Source organism: Oncorhynchus keta, chromosome 8, assembly GCF_023373465.1.
Source record: "Oncorhynchus keta strain PuntledgeMale-10-30-2019 chromosome 8, Oket_V2, whole genome shotgun sequence".
NCBI classification, from domain to species: Eukaryota; Metazoa; Chordata; class Actinopteri; order Salmoniformes; family Salmonidae; genus Oncorhynchus; species Oncorhynchus keta.
This window is the reverse complement of record NC_068428.1, coordinates 15,110,865-15,137,481: the sequence shown is the minus strand read 5'-3', so window position 1 is coordinate 15,137,481 and position 26,617 is coordinate 15,110,865. Positions and strand designations below refer to the sequence as shown.

At 42.8% G+C, this 26,617-nt stretch overlaps 1 protein-coding gene across 3 annotated transcripts in view; it reads left to right on the top strand.

The window, feature by feature from the left end:
- nkain2 (sodium/potassium transporting ATPase interacting 2) overlaps positions 1–26,617 on the top strand; it is a 173,543-nt gene that overhangs the window by 127,672 nt on the left and 19,254 nt on the right. For 2 of the 3 annotated variants that reach the window (XM_035774794.2, XM_035774796.2), the window contains exon 4: positions 11,347–11,550. In XM_035774794.2, coding sequence (XP_035630687.1) covers positions 11,347–11,550 — 204 coding nt within the window. The remainder of the gene's footprint in view (positions 1–11,346; positions 11,551–26,617) is intronic. The other variant, XM_035774795.2, reaches the window with a different exon arrangement.

Genomic DNA, 26,617 nt, shown 5'->3' with positions numbered 1-26,617 from the left:
AATCCTGAATGCCAACACGAGGAGGAAGAGGCGAGAAGCTCAGCTCAGACAATCACTGGTACAGCGAAGTAGCTGTTCTGAGGAATGAATACCCATAGAGACCAGATAACTACGAAGAATGACATTGTGACCTCTTGTGGACAATTAAAGCTTTACACCCACAGGAGACCCCACCAAAACCCTTTCCAAGAAGGCTTGGTTCTGACAAAGATAAACAACGAACAAAGGCGTTGTGTGTGTTTGTGTGTGTGTGTGTGTGTGTTCTGTGTTATTATTTAGTTAGCTAGTAAATAAATAAATAATTGTTGCACTGATTAATGAGCAGGGCTGGGGTTTTCGCAGATCCAAGAAGGTTACGACTGGTCAGAATGATGATTTGAAAAGAGGTAATGATTACTGTTTATCGATGAAATAGGTAAAGATCTTATAGAGTTTAATTCAGAAGATGGTAACTCTCTAAACAACTACTTCCGTGGTGCCCCAAATCCTAATGAGTTAATTGTTACATGATTCATTTAATTGGGTAACAATTAAACATTGTAAGTGGATTAAAAAATAACAGTTGTCAGATTAATTAAAGTAAAGTCACAACATTGTCCAGTATATATTCTTATTGTTCAGTATAGATGTTATTGTTCAGTATAGATGTTATTGTTCAGTATAGATGGTTATTGTTCAGTATAGGTAGTTATTGTTCAGTATAGATAGTTATTGTTCAGTATAGATGGTTATTGTTCAGTATAGATGGTTATTGTTTGGTAAAGATACTTATTGTTTCGGTATAGATGGTTATTGTTCAGTACAGATGTTATTGTTCAGTATAGATGGTTATTGTTCAGTATAGATGGTTATTGTTCAGTATAGATGGTTATTGTTCAGTATAGATGGTTATTGTTCAGTATAGATGGTTATTGTTCAGTATAGATGGTTATTGTTCAGTATAGATGGTTATTGTTCAGTATAGATGGTTATTGTTCAGTATAGATGGTTATTGTTCAGTATAGATGTTTATTGTTCAGTATAGATGTTATTGTTCGGTATAGAGAGTTATTGCTCAGTATAGATGGTTATTGTTCAGTATATATGGTTATCGTTCGGTATAGATGGTTATTGTTCGGTATAGATGGTTATTGTTCGGTATAGATGGTTATTGTTCGGTATAGATGGTTATTGTTCGGAATAGATGTTTATTGTTCAGTATAGATGGTTATTGTTCAGTATAGAGAGTTATTGTTCGGTATAGAGAGTTATTGTTCAGTATAGATGGTTATTGTTCAGTGTAGATGGTTATTGTTCGGTATAGAGAGTTATTGTTCAGTATAGAGAGTTATTGTTCAGTATAGATGGTTATTGTTCAGTATAGATGGTTATTGTTCAGTATAGATGGTTATTGTTCAGTATAGAGAGTTATTGTTCGGTATAGAGAGTTATTGTTCAGTATAGATGGTTATTGTTCAGTGTAGATGGTTATTGTTCGGTATAGAGAGTTATTGTTCAGTATAGAGAGTTATTGTTCAGTATAGATGGTTATTGTTCAGTATAGATGGTTATTGTTCAGTGTAGATGGTTATTGTTCGGTATAGAGAGTTATTGTTCAGTATAGATGGTTATTGTTCAGTGTAGATGGTTATTGTTCGGTATAGAGAGTTATTGTTCAGTATAGATGGTTATTGTTCAGTATAGATGGTGAGTGCTGACCCCCTGATGTGTTTGTTCTGACACATTCCTCCACAGGCAATTAGAGACACTGGCCTTTAGACAGGGGACCAGCTGCACTTCTGCCTCTTACCAGCCTCTCCCTGCCCAATTCCATGGCCTCTGCAGCAGTAATTGCTAGACACCATCTGAAATGCCAAATGAAATAACTTTGGAAGATTAGGACCAATGTCCAGTTCAACATCTGTCATGACTGAGACAGCCAGGGGTGTATCATTCTGTTCTAATTAGCGTAGACAAATTCAAATCAAATGAAATCCAATTGTATTGGTCAAATGCGCCGAATACAAGTGGTGTACACTTTAGAGTGAAATGCTTACTTAGGAGCCGATTCCTAACAGGGCAGGGTTAAACAGTAACCCGATGAAAACAATAAGGATACCAGTACCGAGTCAACGTGCAGGGGTACGAGGTAATTTAGGACATACAGTATACAAGTGGGTAGGGGTAAAAGTGACTGGGCAATCAGGATATATAATAAACCAAGTAGCAGCAACTTAAAGTGCATTCAGTAAATACCCCATGATTTTCTCCACATATTGTTATGTTACCAGCCTTAATTTTAAATGGATTCAATATTTTTTTCCCTCATCAATCTACAATAGCCCATAATGACAAAGCAAAAACAGGTTTTTAGACATTTTTTAAATGTATTAGAAAATAATATAGAATATCACATTTACATAAGTATTCAGACCCTTTACTCACTACTTTGTTGAAGCAACTTTGGCAGCGATTACAGCCTTGAGTCTTCTTGGGTATGATGCTACAAGTTTGGCACACTTGTATTTGGGGAGTTTCTCCCATTCTTCTCTGAAGATCCTCCCAAGCTCTGTCAAGTTGGATGGGGAGCGTTGCTGCACAGCTATTTTCAGGTCTCTCCAGAGATGTTCGAGGCTCTGGCTGGGCCACTCAAGGACATTAGAGGCTTGTCCCGAAGCCACTCTTGCATTGTCATGGCTGTGTGCTTAGGGTTGTTGTCCTGTTGGAAGGTGAACCTTTGCCACATTCTGAAGTCCTGAGCGCTCTGGAGTAGGTTTTCTCTCTGTACTTTGCTCCGTTCATCTTTCCCTTGTCCTCCCAGTCCCTGCCACTGAAACACATCCCCAGAACATGATGCCGTCACCACCATGCTTCACCGTAGGGAAGATAATCTTGTTTCTCTGGTTTGAGTCCTTTAGGTGCCTTTTGCCAAACTCCAAGTGGGCTGTCATGTACCTTTTATTGAGGAGTGGCATCTGTGGGGCCACTCCACCATAAAGGCCTGATTGGTGGAGAGCTGCAGAGATGGTTGTACTTCTGGAAGGTTCTCCCATCTCCACAAACAAACTCTGGAGCTCTGTCAGAGTGACCATCGGGTTCAAGGTCACCTCCCTGACCCAGGCCCTTCTCCCCCGATTGCTCATTTTGCACTAGGAAGGGTCTTGGTAGTTCCAAAATTCATTGATTTAAGAATGATGGAGGCCTCTGTGTTCTTGGGGACCTTCAATGCTGTAGACATTTTTTGGTACCCTTCCAAAGATCTTTGCCTCAACAAAATCCTGTCTCGGAGCTTTAAGGACAGATCCTTCGACCTCATGGCCTGGTTTTTGCTCTGACGTGCACTGTCAACCTTATATAGACAGTTGTTTGCCTTTCCAAATTTGTATTTGTATTTTTTTATTTCACCTTTATTTAACCAGGTAGGCCAGTTGAGAACAAGTCCTTGCCAAGATAAAGCAAAGCATTGCGACACAAACAACAACACAGAGTTACACATGGAATAAACAAAAGTACAGTCAATAGCACAATAGAAAAAGTCTATATACAGTGTGTGCAAATGGCGTGAGGACGTAAGGCAATAAATAGGCCATAGTAGAGAAGTAATTACAATTTAGCAAATTAACACTGGAGTGATAGATGTGCAAGTAGAAATACTGGTGTGCAAAAGAGAAAAAAGTAAATAAAAACAATATGGGGATGAGGTAGGTAGATTGGATGGGCTATAATTGGTAAACTGCTCAGATAGCTGATGCTTAAAGTTAGTGAGGGAGATATGTCTCCAACTTCAGCTATTTTTGCAATTTGTTCCAGTCATTGGCAGCGAACTGGAGAACTGGAAGGAAAGGCGACAAAAAAGGTGTTGGCTTTGGGGATGACCAGTGACATGACCTCCTGGAGCGCGTGGTACACCTGGGTGTTTTTATGGTGACCAGTGAGCTGAGATAAGGTGGAGCTTTACCTAGCTTTACCTAGACTTATAGATGAATATGTAGCGAGGGCCAGCTGACGAGAGCATACAGGTTGCAGTGGTGGGTGTTATATGGGGCTTTGGTGACAAAACGGATGGCACTGTGATAGACTGCATCCAGTTTGCTGACTAGAGTGTTGGAGGCTGTTTTGTAAATGACATCGCCAAAGTCGAGGATCGATAGGATAGTCAGTTTTAAAAGGGTATGTTTGGCAGCGTGAGTGAAGGTGGCTTTGTTGCGAAATAGGAAGCCGATTCTAGATTTAATTTTGGATTGGAGATGTTTAATATGAGTCTGGAAGGAATTGAAGCTTTGAAGCATTGAAGCTCGTTTGGAGGTTTGTTAACACAGTGTCCAAAGAAGGGCCAGATGTATACAGAATGGTGTCGTCTGCGTAGAGGTGGATCAGGGAATCACCCGCAGCAAGAGTGACATTGTTGATATATACAGAGAAAATAGTCGGCCCAAGAATTGAACCCTGTGGCACCCCCATAGAGACTGCCAGAGGTCCGGACAACAGGCCCTCCGATTTGACACACTGAACTCTATCTGAGAAGTAGGTGAACCAGGCGAAGCAGTCATTTGAGAAACCAAGGCTGTTGAGTCTGCCGACAAAAATAAGGTGATTGACAGAGTCAAAAGCCTTGGCCAGGTTGATGAAGACGGCTGCACAGGACTGTCTTTTATCGATGACGGTTATGATATCGTTTAGTACCTTGAACCTGGCTGGGGTGCACCCGTGATCAGCTCGGAAACCGGATTGCACAGCGGAGAAGGTACGGTGCGATTCGAAATGGTCAGTGTTCTGTTTGTTAACTTAAAATCACGTCCAATCAATTGAATTTACCACAGGTGGACTCCAATCAAGTTGTGGAAACAGCTCAAGGATAATCAATGGAAACAGCTCAATTTATGTTGTCCATTTTAGAATTTGGCTGTAACAAAATGTGGAAAAAGTCAGGGGGTCTGAAAACTTTCCGAATGCACTGTGTGTGAAAGTGTGTGTGTGTATGGCGTCTATATGCATCTGTAGAGTGTGTAGGTAGAGTCTAATGAGTGTGCATACAGCCAGTGCAATGGAGTCAGTGCAAAACAACTAAGATAAATAAATGATAATAAAGGGTCAATGTAAATAATCCTGGTAGCCATTTGATTAACTGTTCATCAGTCTTATGGCTAGAAGCTATTCAGGTGCCTTTTGAGAAAAAGGATACCTAGTCAGTTGCACAACTGAATGCATTTAACCAAAATGTGTCTTCTGCATTTAACCCAACCCATCTGAATCAGAGAGGTGCGGGGGGCTGCCTTAATCGACATCCACGCCATCGGATAGAACAGCTGATTTTTTTTCACCTTGCCGGCTTGGGGTTTCGAACCAGTAACCTTTCAGTTACCGACCCAACCAGCAGTGAGAATGCAGTGAGAATGCCAACTGGCAGGAGTCTTCAGCAATTTTTAGGGTCTTCTTCTGACGTGCATCATATAGAGGTCCTGGATGGCAGGGAGTTCGACACCAGTGATGTACTGGGCCGTACCCACTACCCTCTGTAGCGCCTTGTGGTCGGATGCCGAGCAGTTGTCATAGCAAGCGGTGATGCAGCCAGTCAAGATGCTCTTAATGCTGCAGCTGTAGAACTTTTTGAGGATCTGAGGACCCATGACAAATCTATTCAGCCTCCTGAGGGGGAAGAGTTGTTGTCGTGCCCTCTTCACGACTGTATTGGTGTGTTAGAACCATGACAAGTCCTTAGTGATGTGGACACTGAGGAACTTTGTTGGTGATCAGGCCTACCACCGTTGTGTTGTCAGCAATAGGGTGTACAAGAGGGGAATGAGCACACACCCCTGAGGGGCCCCCATGTTGAGGGTCAGCGTTGCAGATGTGTTGTTGCCTACCCTCACCACCTGGGGGCCGGCCTGTCAGGAAGTCCAGGATCCAGTTGCAGAGGGAGGTATTCAGTCCCAGGGTCCTTAGCTTAGTGATGAGCTTGGAGGGCACTATGGAGTTAAATGCTGAACTGTAGTCAATGAACAGCATTCTCACGTAGGTGTTCCTTTTATCCAGGTGGGAAAGGGTAGTATGAAGTGCAATAGAGATTGCGCCATCTGTGGATCTGTTGAGGCGAAATGTGAATTGGAGTGTGTCCAGGGTTTCTGGGATGATGGTGTTGATGTGAGCCATAACCAGCATTTCATGTCATTTAGACAGGTTACTTTGGTGTTCTTAGGCACATGGACTATGGTGGTTTGCTTAAACATGTACTGTAGGTATTACAGACTGAGTCAGAGAGAGGCCAGCTTGTCAGCGCATGCTCTGAGTACTCGTTCTGGTAATCCTTCTGTGAATGTTAACCTGTTTAAAGTTCTCACATCGGCTACGGAGAGCGCGATCATACAGTCGTCCGGAACGCTTTGACGCTTTGCCTGTCTGATTGTTTTCGTCCGGTGGGGGGGGTTGCGTGATTTCATATAAGCATTCGGATTAGTGCGGATGTTGCCTGTAATCCAATCCACAGCTTCTGGTTGGGATATGTACCTATGGTCACTGTGGGGACAACCCCTCAATGTCATCGGATTAATCCCGGAACAGTCTGTGCTAGCGAAACATCCGTTTCATCTGACCACTTCCATATTGAGCGTGCCACTGGTACTTCCTATTTGAGTCTTTGCTTGTAAGCAGGAATCAGAGTTATGGTCCGATTTGCCAAATGGAGGGCGGGGGAGAGCTTTGTATGCGTCTCTGTGTGTGGTAGAAATGAGGTGAAATGGATTTCCGTTTTCCTGCATTAAAATCACCAGCCACAATTATTTTTGAATTGAATCATTATTTAACTAGGCAAGTCAGTCAAGAACAAATTCTTATTTACAATGATGACCAACTGGGGAACAGTAGCTTAACTGCCTGGTTCAGGGGCAGAACAACAGAATTTGACCTTGTCAGCTCAGGGATTTAATCCAGCAACCTTTCAGTTACTGGCCCAACGCTTTAACTACTAGGCTACCTTCCACCCCACTAAATTATATGTCAAGTAATGTAACTGCATGTTAGTGTGGTCTCTTTCATTTTGTGAAATGGGAGGATATGAAAGGATAACTGGATTCCTTGAATAGTGTTTATAATAATGTAAGATGTTTGACAGTGTGTGTGTGTGTAGCTCTGCTTTAAGTGTATCTGTGGACACAGTACACTTCACTATTCCATCCTCATTAGCCACCAAGCCTCAGTATTTTTAAAGTTCACACTGAACTAATGCGTCTTTCCCATGGTGCAATTAATGTTGCGTGAAAGCCACTTGACACCTACTAAGAGTCTTTGTTTTAAATATCAACTTTCTCTGAATATGACTCATTTTAATCGGCAGGAAACACACGTGTTCTGTTGCTTAGCAAGACAATTATTTCCCAATCTAATTCAGTGTATTCTGTTGGTTCTCCTTGTACCATATACAATTGCACAATCAGCCTCGTCGTAGTAATCAGCCATTGGTTCAGCATGTACTTGTCAAAGGAAATTCCAAGAAAATACTGGAAATACCCTTCTGATTACTTCAACTCGTTCGCTGATGATAGGTATTGATCTTGATCCTTTCCAAATACCTTCAGATTGCTTTCTCTCAATGTCATTCTCCAGTTCTGATTACAGTCACCCCTCGAACATTCCTACAAAAAGCATACTAAACTCTGTGCAGCACTTGCCTCTGCATACTTCCACGAGTGCAAGGAATTCAATTCAAAGACACACCCAGGGTTGTTTAGTGGTATTTGAATGCACACTTCGATAGGCATTCAACTGTAAATCAGCATATTGTGAAAGGAGAGAGAGGACACTCTTCCTTCCTGTTAGTGTTGTCAGGACACTCTTCCTTCCTGTTAGTGTTGTCAGGACACTCTTCCTTCCTGTTAGTGTTGTCAGGACACTCTTCCTTCCTGTTAGTGTTGTTAGGACACTCTTCCTTCCTGTTAGTGTTGTCAGGACACTCTTCCTTCCTGTTAGTGTTGTCAGGACACTCTTCCTTCCTGTTAGTGTTGTTAGGACAGTCTTCCTTCCTGTTAGTGTTGTCAGGACACTCTTCCTTCCTGTTAGTGTTGTCAGGACACTCTTCCTTCCTGTTAGTGTTGTCAGGACACTCTTCCTCTCAGGACACTCTTCCTTCCTGTTAGTGTTGTTAGGACACTCTTCCTTCCTGTTAGTGTTGTCAGGACACTCTTCCTTCCTGTTAGTGTTGTTAGGACACTCTTCCTTCCTGTTAGTGTTGTCAGGACACTCTTCCTTCCTGTTAGTGTTGTTAGGACACTCTTCCTTCCTGTTAGTGTTGTCAGGACACTCTTCCTTCCTGTTAGTGTTGTCAGGACACTCTTCCTTCCTGTTAGTGTTGTCAGGACACTCTTCCTTCCTGTTAGTGTTGTCAGGACAGTCTTCCAGTTAAACTCCTCTAGAACTTGGATTGAAGTCTTTAAATACAGAAAAGCTGCTCTCTTGATCTCTTCCTGTGCACTGCAGGGAATGTTGCACCCCTGATACCATGGAAAGAATGATAAATGCTCCTACTCCTTTAAAGTGGAACATCTGGATGTCTTTCATAGCTGGCTGTTGTGCTTAACAGTGTGACTGTCCCTCTTTTGTGTTCAAACAACCAAATCCCCCCAACCAGGGCTAGTTAAGCATATATATATTTTTTAGACCTTGAAAGTAGTGTTGCAGGAATGTACTGGTGGTGTCTAAAATATATCTACAGAATAACTCACTCAAATGCCACTCTCATAAAAGTGTACCCATCCAATATGTAGGCCTTTGTAGCGTCAGTGCTTTTTAATGCTCAATCAATGTAATATTTCGAAAGGTTGTCGCCAATTTGAATTGAATTAATTTTGTTTTTCGAGGGATTCTCTGGCTGATGAAACAGCAAGAGAGTACAAAGCCCTACAAATGGAAGCCACGGGGACGTAGAGAGCAAAGTAAAGCCTCCGTGCAACTCCCGTAATACTCCTCTTCGTTCCCTTCAGATGTGAGACAGATACTGCATATGGCTGATTCTCAATTATTGCACCTTTTTCTCTGGCGACTTAGTTTCTTCTACTTTGTTGTCAGGGATGTGTTAGCCTATCCTTTTGCAGTCATCAAGTATGGACAACAACCGTTGGGGAAAGCCCAGTCATCATCACCTTACTATTTAGGAGGAGTAATAACAATCAGTCGACTCTCAGTCACACCCAACACTCACGCTGTCCTTGTACTGGTTCCAGATGATGCTGAACCACACTGCCAGTCAGTCAGAGGGTAGTGGAGAGGTGTTTGGCTGGTAGTAAGGAAGGCAGCCCTGTACTACTGCATATGGAACAGTGATGAGCTGAGCTGAACACTCGCCACTCATTCTATCCCGCAACTTGACTGATGATGGATGCTGTTCAGCCACACGACTGACATTCATTACAGCAGATACAGAGGCAGGGAGACACAGAGGTAGACAGCTGCAACCCCCCCCATCTCTTTCTATTCACGTCTAGCAGTCTTTATGTTCCACTTGTCTGTCTCCATACGAGGAGGCATGAGACCACACCTGTCGTACGGCATGAGGCACCGAGCCGGTCCGCTCTCGGTACTAGGGGACAGGTAGAGGTGTGCTAGTCCAGCTAGCGTGCTTAGGACGACTGTACATAAGATTGCACGTTAGAGCAGGCTGTTGTTCTATCACAGGTCAGATACTCTGTAAGTTACAAGCATTTCCTTCATGTGTTTGTTTGTCCTTTATGTGGGTTTTCAGGTAATTACAATCTGAAATAGTTGAGCAGTCTGGCACTAGACCTACCAGATAAGGCCTTGAGTTTCTGATTGTATTAGAGAGCCTGTTGCATCAATACCCACTCCTCAATGAAACAAACTGTGGGTATGTTGTTTGGCAAGGCTCCAGCCAAACGTCTCCCACTGATGCGTATTTCAAGATGAATTAAAAGCAGTTTACCACAACACCCACATCCTGCTGTGGACAAACACTGGCGCCATTTGTTGAGGCAGAGGAGTGATAGATCTTGATATGGCCTTTAAACAACAGGCAATAATGCCACTGACACCAATCCCCCAGATGACTCATTCCCTTCTGCAGGAGAGAAGAAAAGTAGGAGCTGGTTGACAAGTGTTGGTAGGATGAAAGTGAATTGGGTGGTGTTACTTGGTTTTGTAAGTGAGAGGGAATGTTTGTCTCCATGCCAAATACCAAGGTTTTATGCTAAAATAACTGATATACTGCAGAGCGGGCAATACTACAGCTAAGGCTGGAAGGCACACTTGTCTGATTTAAGCAGTACTCTTAAATGTGAGTCGAAATGTCAAAATGCAGGTCTTTAGGGAGAGTTTAGCACAGGCTGATAATGTGTGCATCGAATACATTCAGTCATGTGTTCGTAGGTGTGAGAACAGGGTAGAGGCTTGAAAGCTAGTAGGACCATTTCTGGGATGGATCTTGTCGACATTTTGTTCTCTCTTCATTCGCACGCACACTTCCCTCTCAGTACCAACTCGAATTATCCTCTGCTTGATGACTCAAATGACCCGGGGTTTCACAATTACTTTTTGTATACCGGAGTTTGGGTCGCTAGCACTGGAAATGGCACAGAAAAACCCGATCCCTAATAGCCATTTCTTCCGTCACTTGATTGTAGAATTAATGGCATGCAAAAGCTGAATGCATGTTGGCTCAGTTTTACCCTCTGTACACTCTTGTTCTGCTCAGAATTAATAGCCTTCCCGAGATGCCGGGAAAGAGGCAGAATAAATAATTGTGTTGCAAATTGTTAAGCAAAGCTTTTAACTTAACCGAAAACATTACCAAAGCAGCACTAGCTCAATGCTTTTTCCACTCTAGAATGGTTAGTTGATTCTTTAAAACAAATTTCGTAATAGGCTTATTAATGAAAGTAAAATACACATTGCATTAAATTAGAATCTCAATCCCCTGTAGGCAATGCAGCCTTTTTAAAGAGTTGGGAAGTGGTAGCGTAGAGAAGTCACAGAGGGGAGGTTTTTCACCCTTTTAGCCATTGTTCCATGCCAACGAACACATTTTAGCTTGATTAGAATATTGTGGAGCGCTGGGTGTTTGACCTACGTTGTTAAATCACTGCCAGACTGACTGAGGTGTAATCGTGCTTAAGCTTGAGCACGTAATTGCACTGACTCCACTATGGCTGGGGAAGGCGTCGGTAGTAGCTGAACACCTACAACAGAAAATCCATTGTAGATATACTCAAAACGTACTCGACTATCTAGCATTTCTACATAAAATAGCTCAATATGAATGTCACCTCAATATTAATGTTGTCCCCTTTCCACATAAACACCTGATCTACAGTACAGTATTACCTATATATACGGTATTTCAACCCCCCCTCTCCTTTCTGCCAGCAGGACAGTGACCTGATCATGACCTTCAACATGTCCATGCACCGGTCCTGGTGGATGGAGAATGGTCCAGGCTGCAGAGTGACCCCGGTCACCCCTCCTCCGTCCTGGGCCCCGGAGGACCACCGCTACATCAGCATCGCAGGTTGTCTGCTGGAGTACCAGTATGTGGAGGTGGCCCATAGCTCCCTGCAGATCCTTCTGGCTGTAAGTATATTAGACCTCTGTAAGTATAGTAGACCTCTGTAAGTATAGTAGGTCTCTGTAGGTATAGTAGACCTCTGTAAGTATAGTAGGTCTCGGTAAGTATAGTAGGCCTCTGTAAGTATAGTAGGTCTCTGTAAGTATAGTCGGTCTCTGTAAGTATAGTCGGTCTCTGTAAGTATAGTTGGCCTCTGTAAGTATAGTAGACCTCTGTAAGTATTGTAGGCCTCTGTAAGTACAGTAGACCTCTGTAAGTATAGTAGGTCTCTGTAAGTATAGTCGGTCTCTGTAAGTATAGTAGGCCTCTGTAAGTATAGTAGACCTCTGTAAGTATAGTAGGCCTCTGTAAGTATAGTAGGCCTCTGTAAGTATAGTAGACCTCTGTAAGTATAGTAGGCCTCTGTAAGTATTGTAGGCCTCTGTAAGTATATTAGGCCTCTGTAAGTATAGTAGGCCTCTGTAAGTATAGTAGACCTCTGTAAGTATAGTAGGCCTCTGTAAGTATAGTAGGCCTCTGTAAGTATAGTAGGCCTCTGTAAGTATAGTAGGCCTCTGTAAGTATAGTAGGCCTCTGTAAGTATAGTAGGCCTCTGTAAGTATTGTAGGCCTCTGTAAGTATATTACACCTCTGTAAGTATAGTAGGTCTCTGTAAGTATAGTAGGTCTCTGTAAGTATAGTAGGCCTCTGTAAGTATATTACACCTCTGTAAGTATAGTAGGTCTCTATAAGTATAGTAGGCCTCTGTAAGTATAGTAGGCCTCTGTAAGTATAGTAGGCCTCTGTAAGTATTGTAGGCCTCTGTAAGTATATTACACCTCTGTAAGTATAGTAGGTCTCTGTAAGTATAGTAGGTCTCTGTAAGTATAGTAGGCCTCTGTAAGTACAGTAGACCTCTGTAAGTATAGTAGGCCTCTGTAGGTATAGTAGGCCTCTGTAAGTATAGTAGGCCACCAGAACAGCTTCAATGTGCCTTGGCATAGATTCTACAAGTGTCTGGAACTCTGGAGTGATGCCACACGATTCTTCCACAAGAAGTTCCATCGTTTTGTGTTTTGTTGATGGTGGTGGAAAACGCTGCGCGGCTCTAGAATCTCCCATAAGTGTTCAATCTGGTGACTGAGACACACACAAACACTCCCTTTAAACCCCCTATGCTCCTTTTGAGACCCCCCTTTCAAAGTCACTGAGATCTCTTCTTCTAGCCATGGTAGCCAAAATAATGGGCAACTGGGCATTTTTATACATGACCCTAAGCATGATGGGATGTTAATTGCTTAATTAACTCAGGAACCACACCTGTGAGAAAGAACCTGCTTTCAAAATACTTAGTATCCCTCATCTACTCAAGTGTTTCCATTATTTTGGCAGTTACCTGTATGTAGACCTAGTCTGGCTGCTAGTCTACCCGCTACACTCCCTCTCATCTCAGCAGGGGGACGGGTTGGAGCCTAGGCTCTGGGCATGTGGGACTCTTTTTGTTGGAGTTGGAAGACTGTACACTGACCTTGTTTCACATGAAGAGGCTTTTATATTTGGGCTATGATGATGATACCCCTGTGAACCACGATATTTTGCACAGAAATGTTCATATTGTTTTCAGTTTAGTTAGGCTGTCTACCTGTGATATGAGGTAATGGATGAAGAAGTTAATCGTATGCCTGTGCACAGTCATCAATGCTGAGACATGCCAATGGGATGTGAAACACACATTATTTTGTCTCGTATTACTAGCTGCCTACTACTGTAGTGACTAATGGCCTTGCAGCAATATTATAAGGCAGAAAATTGTCAAAGGGAAAAACAACTCTTCATCTTTCTAAAAGTGCAGGCTTAGGCCTGGCGGCAGCTTTTAGGGGCTTGGCACTGGGCCATCCCAGGGGGTGGCAGAGGAAACGCAATTCCCTTATTGACGATTGGTTTTCCCTCCATTCCCCTCCAGAGAGTGTGTGTGTGTGTGTGTGTGTGTGTGTGTGTGTGTGTGTGTGTGTGTGTGTGTGTGTGTGTGTGTGTGTGTGTGTGTGTGTGTGTGTGTGTGTGTGTGTGTGTGTGTGTGTGTGTGTGTGTGTGTGTGTGTGTGTGTGTGTGTGTGTGTGTGCAGGGAAAACTGTCCCCAGTGTATCTTTCTTCCCCTCTCTCGCTCCCGCCACTTGTGATTATAGTCCTCAGGCTCTCAGTGTGAGCAGGAGATTCCCACAATGCACCAGGATATTTCAGAATGACTTAATGTACGGCGTGTAATGAGGGGAATGTTGATGTAACAGAGCAGGGTGTTGTTGCTGTGTCAGTGATCATGTCGAGGGTTCCACATAGATAGATCCCAGGAGAACACATTCTCTCCAGCCAGTTTGTGAAAGACAACCACCCGATACTTTACCTTTCCTGGAGTTAGAACTATTCTTCAACTCTGTCAGACACTGTGCCACCTATTTTGGATTTGATTTCAGGGATACTTCTCAGGTATTATACGCATCTCAATGTATTTTACTCTGCACAATGGAAACCTTTCGGTCATAACCTGAACACTTAAGTTGTTTTTGATTGAAAACAACCCGTGAGATGGTGGATGATCATTGTTCCCTTTGTATGATCTGTCTACTGTAGGGACTATTGCACTCACCAAACAAGGTTTGTGCATCGAGTCTACAGTATATTCCATCACATGTTCAGCGAGTCTCTCTTGCAGTACAGTAGAATAGATACATGAACACAATTCCAAACCCCAGTGAGAAATATGCTTAGAGCCTGTCAGGTATTATGTAGAAAATGATTGGAATTATTGCAAGTTCAATAACGCTTAGTCTCCTAAACACAGGAGCTGGTTCAGTAGCATGGTGTCAAGAGAATGTTGGGTGTCAGGATCAATATGACAATGATTGAATTAAGTTCTCCCTGAAACATCGAAGGGCCCAGACGGGTGTCGGTGTCAGCAAAACCTTTGAGCTGCATGAGCGGGGGGGGCTTCTTCATTACTACACAGCCTGCATGGAGCCCGATGATAATACAATGGTTTGATACTTCTTTCTGATATTCAGGTGCCGTCTTTTAATGTTGCCGACATCCCTTTTGCATAGACTAGAAACACGTTTCTGTGAGGATAAAATGAGAGTCGCTGCACCGTTTTCATTTCAAAGGCTAAAATATGCTTGGAGAGACACCAAATCCATGAAAAGTTTTATGCCAAAGCTACTGGCCCGAAGTCTGTTATGTACTGTTATATAAAGTAAAACCTGGACCTGAGTGGTTCAGAGCACTAGCTTCTGTAGTGGAGGCATTTGGGAAGTGGTGTGTCGTGCTTTGTCATTATGGCTGATAGCTGTGAGCCAAAGTCTACAGCCATTCAATCTGCAGACCTGGCCACAGTGTCCAGTATCTACTGGACATTATACAAACCATGGAGCTAGAAACTAGACCACAGCATTACACATACCGGTATTCCCATAATAACTGTGCCATGCTGCCATAATGCATTTGTATTGTAAGCTGCTGTTGTCTTTGCGTAGCTTTTTACTAGCTTAGTGGAACACATTGGGCTGAATCTAGAATCAATTTGCTAAATTACCTCCGATACTCCATTCACGCGGAGTACCCTCTGTAAGCGGCTTTCATTGCACTGGAGGTCTTAGCGACGGACATCATAATTGGGCGAAGAAACATTCCGAGGCACAATTGCATCCCAAACACAGTTTTCCTATCTCAGAGGTTCAACGTGGATGGAAGACTGTTTAATTGTGTCTGGCAGCACGAGGCAACAATGTCAATTTTCCCCAGCACCTCTTTAATGGATAAGGGATGGCTTTTGTTTCCTCGCGTGAGAATCTCAGGGAAAGAAATGACTGGTTCATTATCTTTCCCCCAAAATGAATGAGTGGCTCTTTGATCTGCTAACTGCGCAGACAACCGCCGTCTCTCTTCTCCTCCTCTCCTATTCTCTCCTTCCCCCTCTGCCAGACAAGAACACAATTGATCCACAACTTTTGGTTGTCCCTCTTCTTTCATTGAAGTACAGTCATTTGATAGGGTACAAAGTACCCAAGTAATAATGTCTTATCTCATATGTATTAATGAAAATAACCTGGGAGGTTAATCTAATTCAGTAATATCTATGAAAATGGTCCGCAGTGAAAGGGCCTCCCTGTGTGAACCACAATGATGACAATAAAGAGATAATTATAAGGATTACAGAGGAAGCATTTTCCCTGTCATCCACGCACCCACCAACTTCTTTTTTTAGGCAGCTTCCTTGGCTCCGAACAGAAGACGATCGCTAAGTCCCACTGTTATTCTGCTGCTCTCTTTTCTAGCGTCAGGGCAACAGAGCAGCACCTTCCGTTAATGAGGTTTCTCTCAAAGCGGAGAATGGATGTAGGGGCCTCATCCGTTCATTTACAACCGGCCTAGACATTAGTATGGCGGTACGCGTCATTACGCCATAAGGAAGCCTCCGTCTCAAAGTAATTAAATAGTGCGTGGTACTAAGAAGCCTGCCTTGGATGGGACTGAGGAAGGGGTTGATCTTTTTATGTTACTCCTCCCCTCTCCTCCAGTCCTCCCTGTCTTTGTTGTCTGAGTGAAGCTGTCTTTGTTTTGCTGTCAACATCAGACAGGCGGGCAAGTAGCTACGGCCGATAAATAAGATGTTAATTGGCGCAGTGACCCTTTACCAAAGTAGTGTAATAAAGACAGCCCAAGCAGTTTGCAGTGGGGTCACTGTGACACTGTCAACCTGAGACTGCTGGGCTTGGTGGCACTTAGCTGAAGGACCATATGGTATTTTCAGCTCTTGGGTTGCGAGGTTCGGCCCGAAACTGTGATGTCTCACTGTTCTTTTGCCACATCCCATCTGCAATTACACTCGGTTCCCACCACCATAGGATGTCATTATCTATGGAGAATGTGTTAATGTTCTGAGCTAGTCGGTGGAAAAATATCAGTTCAAGACATTCTTGATTGGGTTCCTTGTGGGATAAATTTGTCTCGGTAGCACAGTGGTGCACCATGCTGTGGTAGGTAAGGTTGCTCTGGGAGTGTAATCACACAGCTCTGTGTGGGAGTTGAACCACTGATTATGGTTCACACTCTAGGTGATTAACGTCCTCCGTCTCACCTTCAGCAACGTACCGTGGCGAGGTCCAGCCATGTTGCTTTGCACCATCGTCTGCTGCATGAACCTATTAGTGTAATGCAACACTGGATGAGAAGAGCCCCAGCGCACTCTCCCATGGTTGAAAATAACACTCACACCTACCTACTGTTACTGTACAGAAGCAGTTAACCATAAAAATGTACAGTACACTGACATATACTGTGTAGGTCTCATGCCATCCAACCTCTTTTTTTCACTGGTGTTGCTACTGTGATGCTTTTTCTTTTGTCTATAAGAATGGCTGCTTGTCAGTTATTATCTGCAGTCAACCTCTGGGAGATGACGAGTGCAGCCAGGAAGACGTTGATGTGTTGCCAGGCAGATTTCTCTGTTCTTCCTTCGCACTGGGAGAGAGCAGAGGAGAGGAGTACAGTGGTGTCGGGGCCAGGCGGTGCACAGAGCCACAGAGCAGAGATACAGCACACGCCACCAGGGTCCAGTGGAGAGCCTGGGGGACGGGGGGGGGACGGGGACGGGGGACACGGACGGGGGGACAGAGAGAGGCGGCCATTTCATATGGCTGGATAAGCGGCTAAATGAGCTGTGTCCGGTACACAGTAGCATGGCTGACGCCTCAGAGCCCCGGGGCCAGATTCTCTAAGAACAGCCAGCCAGTCGACCCGAGGAGAGCCATGAATCAGAATAGCTTCCATGTTCATTCTAACAAAACTGTTTGATGAGGAATGATGAAGGTATGACTAACTGTTCTATTCAAAGCATGTGCACAGACTGTGTTTGGACAAGGACATGGTTTAATGCAAAAGTAATTGAAGTAACCCTGATATGAACTGTCAGAGTCAGTGCCAGTGCTACTGTATTGCTGCTACTAATAGTTGCACATTTATATGCAGTAAAGTCACAGCTCTATGGAGTCGTAAGGGGACTCGGTCTGTAGAAAAGGAGCCAACTTTGCCATTGACGGGTGCCTCCGATGACAGGTGCCATAGGGCTGCAGTATATGTAGCAGGCTGAACTCCTGGCTAGCACCACTTACTGTCAACCCTTAGCTTTACAATTGTGTTCAGGCCCCCCATATCCAGCAAGACATTTCATAGACTCACACATAGACACACACACACACACACACACACACACTGGGAGGAATAATGTTTTCTTACTGGAGGAGGCAGCTGTTGGAGTCCACAGCCCCTCCACTCCTCCATCACATCCTCCAACCTGTACAGACACACAACAGGCGTCCTGTGCCCAGGGCAAGAATACGCTTTAATAAATGAGACTATTAACACGGTTAATAGTGATGGTGATGTGCTTTATGAGAATATTTTCAATGACACTTGTAATGAATAATAATTACATCTGATGGTACTATTGCTTTTTCCTTGGTTAGGGATTCCGAGTGGGTCTTTGAATGTGAGTGTAATTGTTTAGAGAAGAGCTATGGCCCGGGTCCATTAGCTAGAAGATTAAAGGGACGCACGGCATAACCGTAAGTTTCCTATTTTCACCTATCATTCAGGCACTGTGAAAGCCCCTTTGTGTAGTATTTGCCTGGTTAATGGTAAATGCACTTCGTGATATTATTTACCCTTCTCTGAATTTAGCCTGATGAAGTGGGAGAATTATCATAAACCCTATGTGTTTAAACAATGTCATCTCTGCTTTGCTGCTGTGATCTATTATGGGAGTAGTGGAAATACCTTGTGTGTTTTATTCTCCATATGATCCCACCATTTTAATTTCCATTTATCTTCCTGTTGTTTGGCATTTCTGTCATGATGGGATGAAAATTGCTCTCTCTCCCTGTCTCTCTGTCTTCAGACATTCATTTCTATTTTCTACCTGAACCCCTCTGTCACGGATCCCTTGGGAACTGTGTCATTACGCACACCTGGTCCCCATTCCCACTGATTGTAATTGTATAAATGTGCCCTTTGGTTTCCATTGGGCTGTCGATTATTGTTACAATGTCAGTTGGTCCTGTGAGTACCTGTACTGTGTTGTTTTGGCTTTCGTGCCACTTGTATTGTGCAGATGATTACGGGTTTGTGCGCTTGGGTTATTTATTGTTTTGTATACGTGTTTGTTTGGTCTTCGTCCCCGTGCCTTTACGTGGCACGATGTAATTTGGGTCAATAAAAAACCCTATTACGCATTCCTGCGTCTGTCTCCCGATCCCTTTATACCAACGTGACACTCTCCCACTGCCTTCAATGTTCATTTCAATGGCTATTGTTCAAAAAAGATAACAGAATGGAAAGATGCGTATCTTTAGAGAAATCACTATTGAAGACCCGGTGACTGGACTCTCTGGGAAATATGAAGCAAACACTAAGCCAATTTGGTCATAAGTAATTTTAAGAGGATTGGAGGAGGTATCGGTTATGGCGAAGGAATCTGCTCCTCTGATGCACCGACGATGGAAAAACACTTTGCTTTTCCTCATCCAAGTCTTTCAATGTCGAATTAAACAAAAAAGCAAAGTCCACATTGATAGATGAATCCAATTCATTAAGCCAGGATAGGTGCTTCGCTCCAATTTCCGCTTCTTTCGACAATCAATTTCTCTTCGCCAAAGACTACACGTGTTTCACGCCTGTGCATGTATCGAAAACAATTTTTTAGCTATCAGTTCTGTGAATAGTGAATGTCTGTAATAAAATGGATCAGTTTTGACAGTGGCCAACACCTTGAGGGAAGTGAATCAATTGGCCTCGTTAAATGTTAGGCCCTAAAGGCACACAGAGACCATGGCCGCACGGAATTGCGATCTTCGACTAATTGTTGTGTTGAAACAGAGTCATTCTCGGCAAATCATTCACGAGACATCTGTCAGTCTGGCTCACAACGTTATCACTAAGACTTCAGTATCAATCTCAGGCCCCTTTCCCCATGTCTGTCTCTCTTCTTATTCGAAGCTTGTTTCTCTTTGTGTCTCTTCGTTCTCCACTCTCTGTGAGATGGGCTTGTTGTTGTGGCTGAATGAGTAACGGCGTGGGCCTGTGTTGAGTGACAGGGGAGCTGATATTGTCGGGATCTCTGAAGTGTCGGAGCATCTCATCTGATAAGCCAGAGAGCGAGAGCGAGAGCGAGATCAACGGCGAGGGAGGGCGAAACCGGGCGCCTATTTTTCAAATGTCAGAAACGACATGGGACGCCGCTTGATGAGACCCTGTGAGCTGCGAGCAGTGTTTCATTCAGCTGCTTTAATTGCGGGAGCCTTTTGCTCCCAACGCCGACGATGTCCCATATCACAGAGCTGGAGATGATCAGTCTCCCTCCACACCACTGAGGTGATTGTTACCAGTGGACAAAAAAGGCGAGCTAGCACTGCACTGACGCTGCAGGGGCTGGGGCTGTGGCTCGGGCTGGGGCTGGGGCTGGGCCCCCCCCCGACACACACAGACAAGACGACAGTGTCTGAAATGCGTAGAAATGTTGGTCTTAAAGACCTCAACTGCCATCCAATTTTTCAATCTTAAAGTTTTGTCCGTGGTACAGCGTTGTAGTGACACACTGACACTGTGTTAGTAGCATCCTACAGCCTCGGTCACGAAACAACATTGTCAGAGTAATAAGAAATAGCTGTCTATCATTGTGACGTGTAGGATACACTGTAGAGACGTTCAGCTCAGCCGCGTATGTCTTGACAAGGGGCAGATTAATTGTAAGCTCTCCGCTTTCACAATAGGTATACATTGTGTTTGGCTAAAGAGCAAACAGCCTCGGTGTATGAAAAATGGCGACGACAGTGTGCTGACACATGTTCTTAATGTGTTGAATTATGTTGAGATATTCAGCTAGTGTTAAGAAGGCGTTTGACCCTGCCTCTGTCACACACTTCCTGTGTTATCCCTCCAGTGCGTAACACAAGTCCTGCTCTCACTTCCATCTCTTCTCTTCCCACCGTGTTGATCTTTCAATCCGTTGTCTATCACAGCGTTTGTCAGGAGAGCACCTTTCACTTCAATCCGTTATGCCTCGTCAGGGAAAGAAAATATCTCTGACGTGCTATAAAATGGCCATTACTCACTCCGTGAGGGCTTTGGGAGGTCACAAAACCAATTATCAGGAAGTCACGCAGGCCGTACACCAAGTGACTTATGACCTCCCAATTTTTCACCATGACCCTCATATTTAGGAGAAAATCTATAAATAAAACATCTATAAATAAAATCTATCAACCTTCACATGGGTGCATCAGACTTTACCATTAGAATTATACCGATATTGAGCATCTCCGACTACCTTGCAAAGAATTTGTTTGCGTTCCCCTCTTTGCATAGAGGTCAAAACTACCATCAGCTTTACCATCTTCTTGGCAGACCGATATTAGCTGGCTTGCCATTAATTTGGACAGTTGACGCTTAGAATACAAAGCAAGCATCTACTCAAGGCTATCAGGGCTCAGTACATTACAAAGGCTAGTTTGGCTTGGTATTCAAACAGTATTTTGGCCTAGATCAATGGGGAGATGTCTGAATGCATTATAGTAAACAAAGAGCAATTATGCTCCTAGCTCAGAGTTGGCTTTTACAGCAAGCAATCAATCCCTGGACAATGGATATGGGAGCTAAGGGCCACATAATGAATGATTATCAAGTGAAGGAAAGTATCTCTGCAAAGCCAATAAGGTTAGCCAATAAGACCAGAACCAATTAAGCAGAGTTGTCTATGTTGAGATGCTTTGCCTGCGGTAAAACACATTAGGGTCACTTCCATCAATTTAATACTGTAGTCGTGTGTGGGTATGAGTGGAAGCAGCATCAATATAGATAGAAGGATATGGAATGTACCTTTAATGGTCTACTCGAGACCCATACCTGTAACCCTGACCGGTGACAATGAGAACAAATAGTCCTTTCCTGTGTGGGTAGTGTTACCAAGCAGTGCAAACCCAGTAAAGGTCATTCCACCTTAACCTTCTGTCAGTCAACATGCGTGCAACATCCATGTCACGTAACCAGCCTATTGAACAGAGTCGAAGGGTTCTCGTTTCAATCTTGACTCTTTGTCAACAGGAGTGCACAGCGAATAGAAATATGCGATAATGGAAGCGATTTCTCAATTCAATCCGGCCATGGCATGTTAGCCTGGCTGGTGGGACTTTAAACATGTCTCTCTCTGAGGTATAAAGGAAATGGGAAACTGTAAGAGGGAAATAATGGTCAAACACTTCACAAGCATCTCTGTGTGTTTGAGGAGAGAGGAGAGTGAGAGGGAAGCACCACCCATGTGTTTATTGTGCTGCAACATTGCTATGTCAAAAAGTGACTCATTCTCCTCTATGGTTAAGTGCCTTCTCAATTGTGAAAGTGGAAAATTGGGTCTGATGAATGTCGTTGAGGAATCACAGAAGAAGACTTCTGTCTCATTTCTGATCATTTGGTACCACTGGGACAATGCAACAGCTATCCTGGAGTAAAAGAGCTCTCTCAGTACAATGCATTGATTTATCTCTTTGGATTCCCTAGAAATATCAGGGTAGCCATACAGCGCATATAATATTGTTAAAGATCATTATCAATGATTTCTTCAGGGAATGACTTAATACATGTGACCTTTCAGTAGAGTTGATGTGTTTAAACCACCTACTCTTTCAACATTCAGTGATTCTGCTAAATGTGCATATGTCATAATTACATTACCAGGTTTGGGCAAGAGATTCAGACTAATGTTGAATAATCCTTCATATTCATGTTTTTTTTTATCTAGCGGCTTAAAATTGATTGCCTGTTGCTTAGTCATTTTACTTTCATTTGCATTGTGCTAGTTTTCCAAAGCTTTGCATTTGGCTAATGATTTGTCTGGGGTACAGGGCAAGATACATTTTCTGCCACATAGAGCCATGTGTACTTACCGTCGGGCTTCTTTGAGAGTAAAAAGGTGAATATTTTAGGGCTTCCGGAACATTTTCAATGTGACAGAATGATCGGGTTTTTTGGAATCTCTCCTTACTTTGTGAAATATCTTCTTACTTCAAATATGTCATGTTTCAATTTCTCAAAACTCTTTCAGGCCAGTTTCTTTTCTATTCATCCTCTCGTCTTCTTTCTGGCAAACTGCGGACAATGATTCAAGAAGTTAACTCGTTAGAGAGCATGAATGATTCAGCAAGAAAAATTGTCTCACTTATTATTGGAGAGGTTTGACATTTTTAGCATCCTCATTTGAATTTTCACTTTTTCAATTACAAGTGTTTGATTATTGAAACCACTCGTATTGATTACAAAATGTATTTCTAATCACACAAATGAGGAAAGGAGTGTGTCTGTTTCCCAAATGGCACCCTATTCCCTATAGTCCATAACTTTTGATCAGGGGCTGGTCAAAAGTAGTGCACTATATATGGAATAGGGTGCTCTCCTCCTTCATTATGTACAATGATTTACACTACAGCCTATGGTATATAAATCTTTCCTTTGACCATTTTTCCTCCTCTCCTCTTACAAAATGATGCCCACCAGCCGAAGACTCAATAGAGAAGTCAATGAGCTTGGCCCTTGGCCATGATTAAGGAAGTAAACGGTTAATTTAGCTACCTAACAAGACCAACGCCTATGTGGAACTCACACAGCACAAGCTCAGGAGGTCTTTGCTGTGGAGCCTCTCCTCCTTCTGTAGGGAGACTAATTCAGATGAAGAGCACGGTAGGTCGCCCAAGGAGGATTAGAATGAAGAGAACTGAATTGCTTTCTGCTCTAAGGTTGGCAGATTATTGAAGACACAGAGGTTTATTTTAATTACACCCAAAGAATGGGCCCAGCTCACAGCTGAAAGTCTGAAAGTTCTGTCTACATTAAATGGAACCTAATGAATTCTTCGATATCTTATTTTTTAACGATTCAAAAATTCACTGTCAAACAATGATACACTGATGTGTCAATATATAAAAAGTTACACTAGGAGACATTCACTTGGGAATGCATTATTGAATGTAGTCTTACATTAGAATAACAGTAGCATTACTGGGTTATTTTTTAAATTTAACTAGGCAAGTCAGTTAAGAACAAACTCTTATTTACAACGACAGCCTACCGGGAACAGTGGATTAACTGCCTTGTTCAGGGGCAGGAGGACAGATTTGTATCTTGTCAGCTCGGGGATTTGATTCAGCAACCTTTCGGGTTACTGGCCCAACGCTCTAACCACTAGGCTACCTGCCGCCCATTTCTTACTGCATACTGTGCAGATTAAACTGTCTTTGATGGTTGTGAATGTGTGAGGGGTAATACTTTGCCATCATTGAATTATCATGAATCCTGAATACATTGCTCAGGGCCCATTTTCCAAATGTTCTCCAGTCTTTTTCCTTCTCGGTATGGGGTTAAATACTAGGGAAACATTTCAGCGAGGCTTTCACAAGTCCACAACCTGCTTGTGCAGTATTACCCACAGTGTATGCAGTACCTCATTTAGAGTGATGCATCAGCTTGCCATCCACAGCATCTACCCCCAACCGCTCTGATATGTGGCCAACAGAAAGCACCATTTTATAGGAACTGCTGAAATGCCATTTGGCTTTATTGTGATGAGTAATAAAACACACATTGAACCTTTAGCGTACTCTGTAAATGCCCCAAAATATATACAATCAGCATTTCCCTGAGCCAGGTCTGGTTTTACAAGAGTCTGTATGGCAGCAGTTGTCCTATTTAAAAGGTTTAATGGAGTCAATGTACTTAGATGTTTGCCCTTGATGTGTTGTAGCTTGCTTCCATTTCCTGGGGATGCAACCCCAGTAAAAAGCTAAGGTTCCACTGAAAGTCTGTTTGCTGGTGCAAGCTGTGAGATGTGGCTGCAAATAACCAGTTGTTGGCATGGTACGCAGCTCTGCCCCGTCTATAAACGCTAAGGAGCAAAGTCACCCGCAGCGAGCCAAGGAACACAGGAGGATGGGGTCAAGGACATGTGAATTACCTTTTGCACAAAGTGAGCCGCTCACAGTTTGAAATGGGAGTCTACACTGAGACAGAAATAGGTTGAGTGATGCCACATCAGCACCTGAAAATGGATTAAACTACAGGATTGTGCCCACTTTTTATGAGGAAATAGGTTAGCTGGGAAATGTCCTCCACATCAATAATTGTATGAAGGACCTTTGAAGTTATATTTTCCCTGCCGATCTCTAACATGGTTGGGTGAAGTAAAATATCTGATTATAATACTATAGATAGTCAGATGTGAGGTGTTGGAAGTGAGATGCAGGGGTAGGTGAAAAGCCAAGATCCAGGATTTCAACACATGCAGTAGCATGCTCACATCTGTAGACTTTGTATAGCAGTGGAAGCTGCTGAGGGGAGGAAAAAATTGTTGGAAAAATTGTCCAACACTTGTTTCCTGGCAATTTTACTTTTTAATTTTACAATTTACAGACAAAAATGTATTGTGTCCTACCGACGTGCCAAAACTATAGTTGTGAGGTGTTGGAAGTGAGATGCAGGGGTAGGGGTAGGTATTTTACACCATTTTAAATAAATACTTCTTGTTAATCCCATCACAGTGTCCGATTTCAAAAAGGCTTTACGACGAAAACAAACCAAATGATTATGTTAGGTGAGTGCCTAGTCACAGAAAAACACCGCCATTTTTCCAGCCAAAGACAGGAGTCACAAAAAGCAGAAATAGAGATAAATGAATCACTAACCTTTGATGATCTTCATCAGATGACACTCATAGGACTTCATGTTACACAATACATGTATGTTTTGTTTGATAAAGTTCATATTTATATAAAGAAACTCAGTATACATTGACACGTTATGTTTAGTAGTTCCAAAACATCCAGTGATTTTGCAGAGAGCCACATCAATTTACAGAAATACTCATAATAAACATTGATAAAAGACACAACTATTATGCATGAAATTATAGATACACTTCTCCTTAATGCAACCACTGTGTCAGATTTCAAAAAAGCTTTACCGAAAAAGCACACCATGCAATAATCTGAGTACAGCACTCAGAGACCAAAACAACCCAAACAGATATCAGCCATGTTGTGTAGTCAACAGAAGTCAGAAATAGCATTATAAAAATAACTTACCTTGAATGATCTTCATCAGAATGCACTCCCAGGAATCCCAGTTCCACAATAAATGTTTGATTTGTTCGATAATGTCCATCATTTATGTCCAAATACCTCCTTTTTCTTCACGCGTTTAGCCCAATAATCCAAAGTCAAAAGGTTCCGTTACAGTCCGTAGAAACATGTCAAACGATATATAGAATCAATTATTAGGATGTTTTTAACATAAATCTTCAATAATGTTCCTTTGTCTGTTGAATTGCAATGGAACTCAAGCGAACTATCACGTGAATGCGTGTGGTCAGCTCATGCCTCTCTGGCAGACCTCTGACTCATTCCCCTCTCAATCGCCCCCACTTCACAGTAGAAGCATCAAACAAGGTTTTAGAAACTTTAGAGTGTCAAATCTACTAATAATATGCATAAATTAGCAACTGGGCCTGAGTAGCAGACAGTTTACTCTGGGCACCTTATTCATCCAAGCTACTCAATACTGCCCCCAGCCATAACAAGTTAACAAGAAATTTGTGGAGTGGTTGAAAAACAAGTTTTAATGACTCCAACCTAAGTGTATGTAAACTTCCGAATTCAACTGTGTACACAACTGTATACATAAGATTTTTCCAACAATTGTTTACAGACAGATTATTTAACTTATAATTCACTGTATCACAATTCCAGTGGGTCAGAAGTTTACATACACTAAGTTAACTGTGCCTTTAAACAGCTTGGAAAATTCCCAAAAAATGATGTCATGGCATTAGAAGCTTCTGATAGGGTAAAATCAAAAGAAATCAGCCAAGACCTCAGAAAAAAAATTGTAGACCTCCACAAGTCTGGTTCATCCTTGGGAGCAATTTCCAAACGCCTGAAGGTAACACGTTCATCTGTACAAACAATAGTACGCAAGTATAAACACCATGGGACCACGCAGCCGTCA